Raw genomic sequence first — 13583 nt, 5'->3', positions numbered from 1 at the left:
CACGCCCACAATCTCCACTCTTCTAATAGTGTCGCACCTGGTGTTCTCACAACACACACGAGACCACCGCGTCACCAGAACAACAACAAGCTGCGCACAAGGGCGCCATTCACCTGTTCCGCCAGGCCACTTTAGATTTCAGGTTGTTATAATCATGCTATCACTGCATTGAGTTTATTAGTACGAGGGCAAACAAATTGCCTAGGGACGGTAACCGGCGAGTCACTCACGTTTGCCAAGCTCGGGAATTCAGAACATGTGTAAATTGAAACGCCAAGTTTGCCAGCTCTACCTAAGTAATCACGAATTGCAAGCGCTATATCAGTATGACTTGACAGCATCTTGCACCAGCATCCCGATCTTTGTGCTCTTGTTCAGCAGCTGTAGCATGGAAACCTCCATCCCGAATGTCTTGATCAGCCAGTTCCTCAGTTCGCCCGCCACCAAGCTGTCAACTCCGTAGCGCGACACGGGTTTCTCGGTGTCGATCTCGTCGGTGGGTATGCCGATCAGCTCGGCGATCCGTGCTGTGATGGCAGAGCGAGCGATCTCGAGCTTTTCCGCTGGCGTAGACGCGTTTTCCAACTGCGATGCTATCGAAGAGCCGTGACCTGCCCCTGCGCCAGAGCCGGTAGCGAGAGCCAGAGACTCTTCGGAGATTGCCTGCGCGACAGCCCGGAAGCGAGGGTTCTTGTACCATACCAAGTCATTGATGCGTCCGCTGTCAAGGTAAGAGACGAAACGCGAAGGTTCGAGTCCTGTGACGATTTGACCTGTGCAGTACGGGTCAAGCTGGGAGAGCGCAGAAGGCTCCACGGAAGAGTCAGAGTCGCAGAGCGCACCCTCGATAAGCTGAAGGAACTCGGTTTCCGATACTCCGTAGGTAGCGTTGCGCCGCAGCATCTGCTGGAAGGCAACAGAGCCACTGACGGAGCCGACTTCAAGAATGAGACCCAATCCTAGCGCAGTGGCTGGCAGAGACTGCATGCGCCGGAATCGAGCAAACGCGTCCTGGAAGGCGTTTGCGGCGGTGTACGCTCCCTGGCTTGGGGTGCCTACCGTTCCGACAATGGACGATGTCATCAGGAAGAAATCCAGAGGCATGTCCTTGACCGCGTGATGAAGGTTCACCGTGCCAGCGACCTTCGGTGCGAGAACCTTCTGAATCTGCTGCCAGGTAGCATTCGCAAGGAGAGCGTCCTGGAATATCGTTAGCCTTATACGACATGATGTCCTGTGAATTATGTCTTTGTGAAACTTACCCCCTCCACCATGGCAGCGTGGATGACACCCTTCACCTTGGTACGGCAAGAGATATCAGAGACCGCCAAAGTGACTGATTTCTGGCAGATCACATCACAGCGGATGACTTCAGGAACAGCCCCGGCGGCTTCGAGATCTCGCACGAGAGCAACAGTCTCAGGCTTGTCGGCGCCTGATCGAGACAGGAAGACAAGGTGACGAGCGCCGCGCTCCACCATCCATGCCGCGAGGCTGCGTCCGAGACCACCCAGACAACCAACAAGCAGATATGCAGCAGTAGGGTCAAAGGCGGCTCGTGAGACTGACCGTGCAATCTGCATTCAATTAGCCAGGCGATCAACGTGGTATCTGCCTTAAAGACTTACCTTGAGTTCGGCCGCTGGGTTGTCAAAGGTGATAACAAACTTTCCGGTGTGCACTCCCTTTGAGAAGCTACTCATGGCTGACTCAAGCTGAGAAATGCAGAAAGTGCTCAAATGCTGAACAGGGCCAATTACCCCGTGGTCAAGTAGACTTAGCATCTCGGCCATCAAACTATTTGCTGGTTAGCATACCGGGGAACCAAGTCTCATTCTTCGGGGCCACCGGAGAGAAAAGTTACCTCGTGATCAGATTGGGCTTTTGACGATATACCAAGCCAAGATCGAAAGACGAGAAAGTGGCATTTCTCTTGAATACCTCCAACCCCAGCCTACCACCGCCAAGGACGTCAGTTCGGCCAACATCGATGAAGCGGCCCAGAGGTGCAATGCATCTCCATGTCTCGTGCATCGAGTCCCCAGCTGAACTACACAGAACCACGTCGATGCCTCTCTGGCTCGTAGCTTGCATAAGTTCATCGATGGCGCTGAGGCTTCGTGAGTTGAAGATGCGGTTGGCGGGGATACCGAATTCCCGAGTCAGCGCATTGCGCTTGTCATCGGTACCGACTGTTGCATATATCTGAGCTCCGATATTCTGGGCGATGCGGACAGCTGCCATGCCGAGACCTCCGGTGGCAGACTGAATGAGAACCGATTCTCCTTTTTGCAAGCGGGCGAGGTGGTGGAAGGCGTAAATTGCGGTGAGGTAGACGACTGGCATCGACGCGGCACCCTCGGCCGAGACCTTGCTCGGGACCTTCGCGACCAGAGAAGCTGGTGAACGAAGGCGGTTGCCCATGTTTCCGGGGATCATGCCGAAGACGCGGTCACCCACCTTGAGGGTCGTGACATCTGGGCCAGTACGAATCACCACTCCACAGCCTTCGGTGCTGAATGTATCGAGATCAAATCGAGCCGTAGCGACGGCGAGATCCTACAGGTTGAGAGTCAGGTCTGTGCTTGGTAGAAAATCCAATCAAGAGAAAGGTTGCTTACCTTCATGTTCAGACCAATGGCCTCAGTTTTGATCTCAACCCAGTCATTCCTCAGTGGCTTGTCAAATTGCAGATCGCGGCTGAAGTACAGAGATGATAACACGCCAGGCTGCCCGTAGCACGCCTTGATCGGTCCTTGGGATTCTAGAGTTCTCTGGACAAGTTCTTCTCCAACATTGCGCAAGGAGAACTGCTCGTTGAGACCCGGGTCTGGCAACAGGCGTTCAACGTAAAGGGAATCATCCCTGATGAGGCATTCCCTATCGACGCTTTCAAATGAAGCATCGTCTTGCAGCTCATTCAACTTCTGGACAAGCAAGCTGGGGATGCTCTTTTGCCGTGTGTAGCTATTCAAATCCAGCTCAACAAAGGCGAACTTGGACTGTCCGTATTCTGTGGCAATGGATCTGAGGAATCCCTTCATGATAGATGATTCGCCAGGGACCATGAGATCGCCACTGATCCAGACCATTGCTGAAGCTCGCGAAACAGCCTGTCTCACTGCTTTGAATTCAGACTCGTCGCGGCAAGTGAAAGCGCTACCGTTGATGTCAGCGAAGCTGATAATGGTCGACCTTGGGGTGATCTCATCGCTTGAATGCAGCTCTACGAAGGCAGGTGTGAGACCTTGTTGCTGAAGCAATTTGAATGTAGCCTCTGCCGCAGACGGAATTGTCTCTCGGTACAGCAGGACAGCATCGGCCAATTTCTGCTTCGAGACAAGGTCTGTTGTGGTCTTGGCAGCCTTAGAGAGCATAACAGTTGTTTGATGCTGATCCTCAACGTACTATTCTGGGGTTAGTAATTTTGTCACCCAAGTCAATGAAACGAATGGCACACTTACGTCTCGCAGAGAAATCTCAACTCCTGAAAAGCCCGAAACCCTGAGGACCGAGTCCCAAGAAGTCTCATCGATACTGATATCGTCGGCAACCCACTGGCCCGTCAGGGTTCGGAGGAGGATCTCTGACGGAAGGGTGAGGTGAGTTGTTTCCGACAAGACAAGTGACCCCGACGGCTTCAGCAAAGTCTTCAGGTTCGCCAGTGCAGATTCGCGGTTTTCCGATTGTCCGAGGAAGCCAGCCGCGATAACAAGGTCAAATGAATCGGCTTCGAATCCCTGAGAAACAGGGTTTTGTAGAACATCCAAGGTTTCAAAGGTCAATCCGCCGTGATCTGCAATTCTCGTCTTCGCATCTGTAACGCACCAGCCTTGTGAGTCTGTGATGACGTACTCATCGAACCTCTTCGATGGGTGTCTCAGCACATGAAGAGCCGCCAAAGTTGCTCCGGCTGATCCTGCACCGACCTCTAACACTCTCATTCGAGGGTTCTTGTGAGCGAGAAGATCCAAGACGTTTCGCAGCTGCAGATAGGCGCCCTCAACAAAAGTACCGGAAGTGTAGAGGTCATTGAGCAGATTGTTCTCCATCAGGACCTTAACACTGTTCGTGTCTCCCCTGAGCACTTTGTCGATGTTGGCGTGCAGGGCCACAAGGCATCGCGCCTCCGGAACATGGCTCAGATCTTTGGCCAGCCTTTGAATCTCGCCTTCACAGTCTTCCTTTCTGAAGCTCGGGATAGCTTCATACTCCTTCGAAGATGTCCATTTCTCGACCCAATCGATGAATTGATCATGGTTTTGGCCAGCGGAGTCAGAATATGTCACTTGTTGTAGCTGGCCCTGCAGACTCACAAGTACGTGGACAGCCAATGTTTGTAGAGCTTCCATGTTAGCAGCGTGGTTAGAAGAGTCCTCTCTGGGAGGGAACAGGGTCTGTGCCATGGACGCACTCAGAGTGCCAATGTCAGGTCGTAGCACTGGTCGCCAGTACGGATGACGGGCTGACACTGTAGCACTTGAGTCCCCGATTCCTTCATACGCAACACACTTCAGGTCTCCCACGTCAAGGAGTAGCGACCCGCCTAAATTGTAGAGCTGAACTTTGGTGTAAGCACTGCGGAGGCCGAGGAGATTCCCTTCCGCCACGCCCAATGCGTGGGCTGCGGGTTGCTCAGGGACACAGACCGTCAGGTTGTCTGCAAAAATGGGAACAAAGGCCTTTCTGAAATTCTCGACTTGTCCCGCGTGGCAAGAGATGAGCGCTAATTGAATGCAAGTATCGAGGGTGGCAGGGTGAATCACATACTGCGATTCATTCTCGAACGAAGCAGTAGGATGAAGGGATACGTTGGCTGACGCAACATTGGCACCACGGTACGCTTTGAGATCTGACAATCCCTGGAATGCAGGTCCGTAGCCAAGACCGGCAGTCTGGAACCGTTCGTACCATCGGGAGATATCCAGAGACTTGGCTCGGTGGTCGATCTCCAGCTTATTGGATGGATAAACGTCCGCGTTTGCCGTGACCATGGCGATCTTTCCGGTACAGTGTTGCGTCCACACATCATTATTGGGTAGAATGGAGCCAATGCTGAACTTGTACCACTGTGACATGACGGCAGCGTTGTTCAGTGGTAGCCTCTCCATGTTGAGGAATGTTTCCACACCAAGCTCAGTGTCTTCAACGCGCAAAGTCGAGTTAATGGCAATCTGGCGAAGCTTGAATGCTTTGATCGGAGCCGCATCCTCTGCTTCATTATGAAGTTGAGTAGCAGCTTCAATTGCCATGGTCATGTACGCGGCTCCGGGGAGAACCGCATGAGGGAGCAACTTGTGATCTTCGAGCCAAGGAAGGTCTTTCTGGCGGAGGACATTCCTCCACTGTGGGTGGTTCTTTGAACCGCCCGGAACACGGGCTCCGAGGAGGTCATGGCGGAGATGCTTGCGAAGTCGGTACTCCTTGTTGAGTCTGTTCTCGTAGTGGAGCGGGGGATCAGGGTAAGAGTACTTGTAGGGGGGTAGATCCAGGCAGAAAAGACCATGGGAGAGCTCCAGCTTTCCGGATGCGATGCTCTCTGTCGCGTTGACGGCAACCAGATTGATGGCAGCGTTATGGATGAACAGATCTCCGGCGAGCGAGAGCATGCTCACAACGGCGTCTTCGCCGCGACGAAGCGATCCGAGACAAGCAGGCAGCGAGGTCCCATGATTTCCTAGATCAGTTCTGATCTGCTTCAACGGACCGCTTAACGCTGGATGAGGTCCGATCTCGATAAGGAGATCTACGGGGCTCTCCGCTGCACATCTCTCCACGGCAGTCGAGAACAGCACCGGTGACTCCAAGTTGCGTCGCCAGTACGCCGGATCTGCCCTTGTGGCTTCCTTCTTGGGTGTCACCGAGGAAATCCAGTCTGCGCTGGGGAGCGCTGGCTCTTGACTGGTGAACGAGCTGATCTCTGCAAGACCTTGGGTGGCGAGCTGTTCATAAACCTCACCGAGAGCCAGCATGTGGTGAGAGTGGTATGCGTTGCCACCTGTCTTGAGAACGCGCGCGAACACGTCCTTATCAGCCAGGATCTTGTTCAATGACTGAATAGAATCAGGCTCTCCCGAAAGCGTGACGCTGTTGGGCGAGTTGACGGCGGCGATCTTGACCTTGTTCTCGATTCCATCGAGATAGGACCGAGCATCGTCGCTGCTGAGGCCTGCGGCCATCATGAGTCCCTCTCGGGTATTGGTTGAGACGACCTGGCCGCGGAAGTACGCGAGAACAATAGCCTCAGATGCCTTGAGATGGCCAGCTGCGTAGGCTGCGGCAATCTCGCCTGCACAATGTGTCAATCGTTGGTATTGGTACGCCCAGTGCATCTGAGATTGGTGTTTGTCGACACTTACCAGAAGAGTGCCCAAGAGTCATAACAGGCTCAATTTCCCATTGCCTCAAAAGAGCCAATAGTGCTATCTGCAGGCCTGTGCAAACGGTCTGGGAGAAGGCCGGGTCATGAATCTGGCTGGTGACCGCCGGCTCCAGAAGTGCTCCCTCAATCGTCCAGGACGGCCTCCTGGTCAGGGCACCCAGAACTTGGTCCAGATAACGGATTGTCTGTCTGAACATAGCATACTCGGGGAAAAGTTCCGCGCCCACTGAGAAAAAGCGGTGTCAGTGCACGAGCATCTTTTTGGTTGAGTAGGAGGTACCGAGTCAACTTACTCCGGGGCCATTGCGCGCCCTGTCCTGTGAAGACGAAACCGAGCTTCTTTGAAAAGGTGCTTGGGGCTTTCGCCTTGATCACCTGGTCGGCCTGGATCCCATCCGCCTTGATTGAGTCAACAGCAGTGACAACGTAAGCCCGTTTAGCGAATCTCGATCGTCGACTGCTCAGGGTATACAGAATGTCAGCCGCCTCATATTGCGAGAACAGGCTCCCGGCACTCTCGATTCCCTCTTTGAGGGCATTGTCGTTGTGAGCGGATATCGGGAGCAACACATGTGGACGCGTCCCGGACGCCTGGGCTTGGACGAGTTGCGTTAGTTGATACCAGGTGAACGGGTCAGAAGAGTTGGCATGGCCGTTGCCGTTGGCGTGGCCGTTGCTGTTGACATGGTCGTTTTCATTAGTCTGGCGACTGGGAAACAGTGCTCGTAGTACCTGACCATAACCTCGAGGCCTTCCGTGGAGGTTGTAGCCGGGAATGACTACGCTCGGATGATCGAGAATCGCGTGGCTATTCGCGCCGCCGTACCCAAAGCTACATCCCGTCGTAAGCATTGAGCCTTCCATATGCCAGCTGGCTGATGAACATACCTGTTGATACTGGACCGCAGCAGCCTGTTGGACGGCCACTCTGTCATCTTTGTCACGACCTTGGCTTTGGCCGTCTCGAAGTCGATCGCAGGGTTAAACTCTTTGATGTGAATGGTCGCAGGGATCTGCCTATGCTCCATGGCAAGGATGCATTTCATGATCTGTGACATGGCACTGGCAGCTTCACTGTGCCCGAGATTTGGTTTAATCTGGTCAGTCAGCGATCGGTCGCGCTTCGGGATTATGCCGATAGACTCACCGAACCGATCAGCAAAGGGTCATCTGTGCGGCCCTTTGAAAACACCCTCCCGACGGCCGAGGCCTCGATCGGATCTCCCACTGGCGTGCCCGTTCCATGGCACTCTGCGTAGCCCGTGAGGTCTGGGTTCAAGCCGCCCGCGGCCTTGTAAGCTTGTCGGATGACTGCTTCCTGGCCGTCGGGGCTAGGATGCGAGATGCCGCCTGTTTTCCCGTTCGCATTAAACGACGTGCCCCGGATGACGGCACGGATTGGGTCACCTTGGGCAACGGCATCTGACAGCTTTTTGAGGTAGAGGGCGCCGAACCCTTCGGCGCGCGAGTAGCCGTCAGCGGCGATGTCAAACGTGTGGCATCGAGATGTCGGGGACACAGCGCCGAGCTTTGTTGTGAAGATTTGATTGTCTGGACCGAGGATCACGTTGGCTCCCGCGACGATCGCCGCGTCGCAGTCGTCATTGCGAATCGCGGTGACGGCAAGGTGTAGAGCGTACATAGACGCTGAGCATGCGGTATCAACCATGAGACTGGGGCATTTAGGCATGAGTGGCTGCACAGACACTCGCTCTGCGAGATGGGTGTCAACTCACCTTGGTCCCGAAAGGTTAAACACATAGTTGATACGATTGCTAAGAATCGTAGGGCCGCCACCGGTCACAACGTAAGGTAACGTGTGGTCCGGATCCCGATATTGCATAAGCTGGTGCTCGTTGTTGAAGTTTCCGACGAAAACACCAGTCCTCGAACCAGAGAAATTTTCCAGGGGCTCTCCGGCAGACTCGACAGCCTCGTACGTCACTTCGAGCAATTTCCGCTGGCTGGGGTCCAGCGCCATCGCCTCTGTTGCTGAGATGCCGAAGAAGCTGTGATCAAAGTTGCGCGTGTCCTCTTCCAAGACATGCCCGCCTCTTGTGTACATGCTCCCCTGCCGCTTGCCGTTGGGATGGTAGAACCCGTCGACGTTGATGCGGTCTTTCTTGAATTCGGACCAGCCGTCTCTCTCTTCCCGCAGCAGATCCCACAGTTGTGAGGTTGTTCTCACGCCACCAGGCCATCGGCACCCTGTGTTTTCGTGATCAGCATCTGGGAGCATTGCATGTGAGTGTTAGACCGCCTTACCCATGCCCACGATGGCTATCAGCTCTGGGCATTCTGAGAGGGGAGGGTCCGAGGGCTTGAGTTGCTCGGACATTTTGTCTCATCAGACTGCAAGTGGTGTGTAAGTTATAAAATCCGGGCAACTTCGAACCTGATGATGCTGAGTCTTGATCTTCTTGTGTGTATCGCCAAGGACAAAAAATTTTCTGAGTAATTCCGATTCAGGCTGAGCATTCAGAATGAATAGTCTTTGGTAGCAAAGCCATAACCCTGAGGAGTATCATATATAGGCACGGGAACCTTTGTGGTCCTGAATCGGGTGGCCAAACAAGGGCCACAATGCTGCCACCTGAGTAGACAGTAGGATCCTAGCCGAGGTGTGGCGGCAGCAGACATTACTGGGACTCCGTCGTCGGCATTCAACTTAGGCAGGCTGTTGTCAAAGACGCTTTTGCCTGCATCCAGTTAGGGGCCTGGGTGTGGGAGTATCATCTGCGGATGACGGCACAGCAGCGCAGGTCGATGATAACGGCGAGGCTAAGAGTGAAACTCCATATGCATTACGACTATCATAAGCAGGCATGCATGCGTGATGGCCGGGAGTTGCGGGAGGGGAAACAAGGGGTGGGCCGACAGGCCCTTCGGAGCAACAACCTCCTATCTCAGCCGGGGGAGTCCACTCGTTGGAATATCACGCAACCGCCCATGCCGTGGTATGTCACGTATGGCTTGGAAAGGGTTCATGCGTCATGATCGGATTGCTGACGAAGTTCTTCAGTTGTGGCAGTCTAGTTGTAACAATAGTAGGATAGATTAGGTAGGGAGAGAAGGTATAGGTAGTATATTCACAAAACTCAAACTTACTTCTCCCTCTACAGGTAGAAGTAAGTATATTATACCTAAAGCGCTCGGAAGATCCGGAGGTTAGGTGTAATACTAATGAATCGGGTACGCATTATTGATGCTGACATGGCGGTACGCCATAGCATCCGAGGCCTCCGTGATTCCTTGTGACTGCACCGCTGACTTCCTTCGGCCACGGTGTTACACTAGTTATCGTTTGGTTCTGGTCCTAGGACTATCAGGTCGGGACAGTTGATGGAATCTCAAATTCAGTATATCATAATATCTTGATTCTTTAGTATTGCTAGTCTCGACACGACCTATATTAAAGATCGGCATTCCGAGGCTACTCATCCGGACGGCTATCTAGCTAGATGTTATTACGGGTGGTCAACTTCACAGGTGAACAGGAGACGAGATATCGAGATCAGGAAGGACTGGCTCTGTTGATAAGACGTAGCTTGAAGAGCTACAACAGACTAGATTCGCGTCTAGCTTAGAAAAGGAGATGCGCGCAGGTCCGTGCGCGCTTCCACACGTGACTAGTATAGGGTAACTTAGTACGATGTCGTAGCTGAGTAGTCGAGCTGTGACAGATACCCAGGCTTTCCCTAATTTCCTCACGACGCCCGATAACTTTCCGTTCTAGGAGCCCGAGAAAGGCCTAACGATAGATAAAATCCGCACCTATATCGATAATTTCGAAGATTTCACGGTAAAAGGTAAGAACGGCTAGGTTATTATCCTCCGCGGGATAAACGAGTTAATTGGCAACGGTAACTACAATACCTTTAATACTATTAACTCCGCTAAGTTCCTCCCAGGGACGACGACCTTTCCGCCATGAGAGAAGCGTATAACGGACCTCGGCTTTAGTATTGCTAGTTAATACTAGCGTAAAGGCTATAGCCTCGAAATACTTAAGGTATTTATCGAGCATACTTAGACCGACTTAGGCTATAAGTTAATTAGGATTAAGCCGGGCAACAATAACTAGCTGTGGAAGTCGTTAATACAGGTCGCTAGTCTCGGCTACTTCGAATCACGCTATAAAACCAGCTACAAGGCTAGTTAGGAGGTTTAGGTATAGAACTTCAATATAGGTTACTAGGAGTATTGGAAAACGAAGCTTAAGGGAGATAAGAGATAGCTTCTCTAAACCCTCAGGTTAGGTAGGGCTTAGACATAAATATAACAATTAAGCATAGAATAAAATAATTCTTAGTCACTTGCCGCTATCCCTGATTAACCCCCTTAGCTTCAGCTATTCTATTTATCTTTGTAATAATAAAGTGTTGAAAATAGGGGCGTTCAAACCCTTGTTATAAAGGCCCTGCAAGGTCTCTAACATAGTTATAACAGGGGACCCTTGCCTAGGAACCTCCTGTAATTATAGAAGGTCCGCACTCCTACAAAGGATAGGTAAGCACTGACAAGTTCCCTAGTGCTAGAATATTCCTTTAGCTAGTATTAAATGGCTATGAATATAGGCCTTTTATCGCCCGTTAGATAGTTTTGTAATTCAGTTAATCATTTATCTTTCATCTGCCCTAAAATATCCGAATACTATTTCTCCGATTCCTTTGTGAGTTAGCTCATAAAAGCTTCCTTGTTTCAATATATAGTAATTAAATACTAAAACGAGACATGCTAGTCTTATTACCCTATAATTAAGGGATACTTTAATACCTAACTAGTGCTCGCTCTACCTTGACGTCGTATTACGACTTATATTTATCGAGGGATAGAACGCTAAGAGCTAGCGTATTCGCAAACGTAGAGAAATTAGCTTTTGCTTCTCTTTAAGTATAATAGTGGCGGCCAGTAGGTAACCCAGGCACTACGCCACGTAGCTAATATCAGCCTTAACGGTAGGGGCGTCTAGGTTCTCTTTAAAGCTCTAGCCTAGCACTGACTCTATTTCGATATAGATATAGTCCGACCTGCGTATGTGTTACTTAGCTAGCTAGGGTTAAGGCTAATACTGTTGATACGGAAGCAAATACTATGCAATATAAGAAAGTTAGCAGCCTGCACCGCCTAACAAGGACTTGGTTTGATATTTATTATCATAGGACGATGGTATAACCGACGCCTATACGGGAGATAATTGCCGTGTCGGCACCTAATTATTAAGCAGCTGCTATAGATTCTTCTCGATCTAGAGAGTTATAGAGCTGGATGGTTGGTTATTGGTATGTCAACATTCGTGGTTAATTATTCTACGGACTAAACAAAAACCCCTGCATTTTAGATCCCCTCGTAGAGTGCCTGACATAAAATTTCATATTAACAGTTATATAAATAGATCCTAAGAATTTCATTATATGTGCCCATGTGTGGGTCCTATCATAACACGGAAGAACGACCGGAAGTGGCTAACGCGCCTAAAAGTGAGTTCCGGCGCGATCTTGTTGTTGCCTCAAAGGCTCGGAAATTTTCCCACTACATCATCTGAATATTAGAACTCGGGCGAGTAGGCCGCGCTCTTGCATAATGCAGTTGGTTCAGAGTTATATTAGAGCTAGAATGTCTGTCACATGACGCATCATGCAAGGACGCGACACAGGATTAGCCATGTGAGAGCCTTGATTCGAGCGGATGAGGCAACGAAATGATCCTCTGCATGCTAAGGGGCGACGAGTCGCGTGTAATGGGCGCCCCGATAAGGCACGTATCCCTCCTGACATAAGTTAACTATTTATCTCGGATGCCCGGCGCCGCATGAACGGCACAGACGGCATGGAGTGGTGTGGACGGTGTCGGGGTGTGCTCGGAAAACTCTCCCAATCCAGGTTTCAGTTCCTTGCGGTAGAGCAAAGGGCACACATATGCAGGTCACTGGCGAACCAAAAGGTCATGCAAGTAGGATCTGGACATTATAATGATGATCCCTTTGTATTGGGGGCCCCGGTTCGCGGGCAACTCTAGCGTCCACAAGTGGCTTTTCGTAAGCCACTTACAACTGCTTAATTGTGGCGTGTGCCCAGCTCAATTGGCCGACAGGCACGGCAAATGCACTTGATACAATAAAAGGCTGCGGGCCGTCGCGCTCATCTGGGAAGCCTAGCTTGGCGGACAGGGATCCATCATAGCCAGCCTATCATAGCCCAGCCTGGGACGACCGCGAAACAGCCGGATCATGATTCCGACGGTACATTTTGATGTGCGGGCCTAAATATTGGCTTGGTTGCATTTTGCCCACACGAGACTCCGAGTGCAACGCAAGAAACCTGATCGCCAGACTCGTACCTCCGTGGGCGCCAATGCCGGTGACGAGACGAGCGTGCTGACCGTTCTTCACTGCTGGCCTCGTGTTGGCGAGCAGCGTCAGGAGGGAAAATAAATACGCATGCCAAAGCACGTCAGCGTTCAAAAGATGGCCAGAATACTAAGACGTGAGATGTGCATTGTCGTCCTTATTTGCCGGCAAACGTGGCAGACGCCGTGCAGCTTCAGAGCATGCAAATCTAGAGCACTTCCCACCCTAAACCCAGCTACGTAGATCAAAATGGCGTTTAGAATTCTCGCCCGACCTGCGACTCTTTCCGGGTATTTCGAGACATGTAGTGAGCTTCCGTCTACCCGCAGAACAACTTACGACAACACAGCAGCGATGCCAGCGTCTACAATGGTGACAGCACGGCAACGTCCACGCCCACAGCAATGTCACAACGGCGCTGCACTGCACTCCCCACGATGGCAAAAAGGTTCTTTTGCACGAAGACAAGGGTCATAAATGCCGATGTTCCCGGGAACATCATCATGCACACGCCCCCCAACTGCAGGAGTTGATCGAGGCTTGCATGAGATACACAGACCGTCGTATGGTGACTTGCTTCCGCTCCTCCAACGGCAACGCCCATGATGCACTTCCCTACTTGAGGGGGTTCTTGGATACCCCGGAAGAGGAATGCAATCGAAGGGGGCGAGGAGATGGAAGATGAGGAAATCCAAACAAGACCTAGGGGCCCAAGCTTTCTTCTCTTGCAAATATTCTCGTCTTTCCAGCACAGCAAATTTTACTAAGTTGAGACATCCTGTCACGAGATACCAAACTACACACACCATCATATCAAGAAATTTCTACATTCTACCACAATCCTACGCTACA

The 13583-nt window shown here is 51.6% G+C and overlaps 1 protein-coding gene across 1 annotated transcript; it reads right to left on the bottom strand.

Annotated features, from left to right (window-relative positions):
* Positions 1-321: 321 nt before the first annotated feature.
* J7T54_002729 (Beta-ketoacyl synthase) lies at positions 322-8720 on the bottom strand (the record flags this gene model as incomplete). The annotated part of the gene is made up of 14 exons (XM_051510551.1): positions 322-1200; positions 1263-1577; positions 1629-1797; positions 1865-2559; positions 2622-3407; positions 3465-3866; positions 3930-4686; positions 4771-6289; positions 6360-6608; positions 6676-7214; positions 7271-7479; positions 7530-8055; positions 8119-8590; positions 8648-8720. The coding sequence occupies 14 exons, from the start codon at positions 8718-8720 to the stop codon at positions 322-324; spliced, it is 7590 nt and encodes a 2529-aa protein (XP_051358560.1).
* Positions 8721-13583: the final 4863 nt, after the last annotated feature.

The sequence above is a fragment of the Emericellopsis cladophorae genome (genome assembly GCF_022114955.1).
Source record: "Emericellopsis cladophorae strain MUM 19.33 chromosome Unknown NODE_122_length_22186_cov_118_287213, whole genome shotgun sequence".
NCBI lineage: Eukaryota > Fungi > Ascomycota > Sordariomycetes > Hypocreales > Bionectriaceae > Emericellopsis > Emericellopsis cladophorae.
The sequence above is the reverse complement of the archived record's forward strand: the minus strand, read 5'-3'. Positions and strand labels throughout refer to the sequence as shown.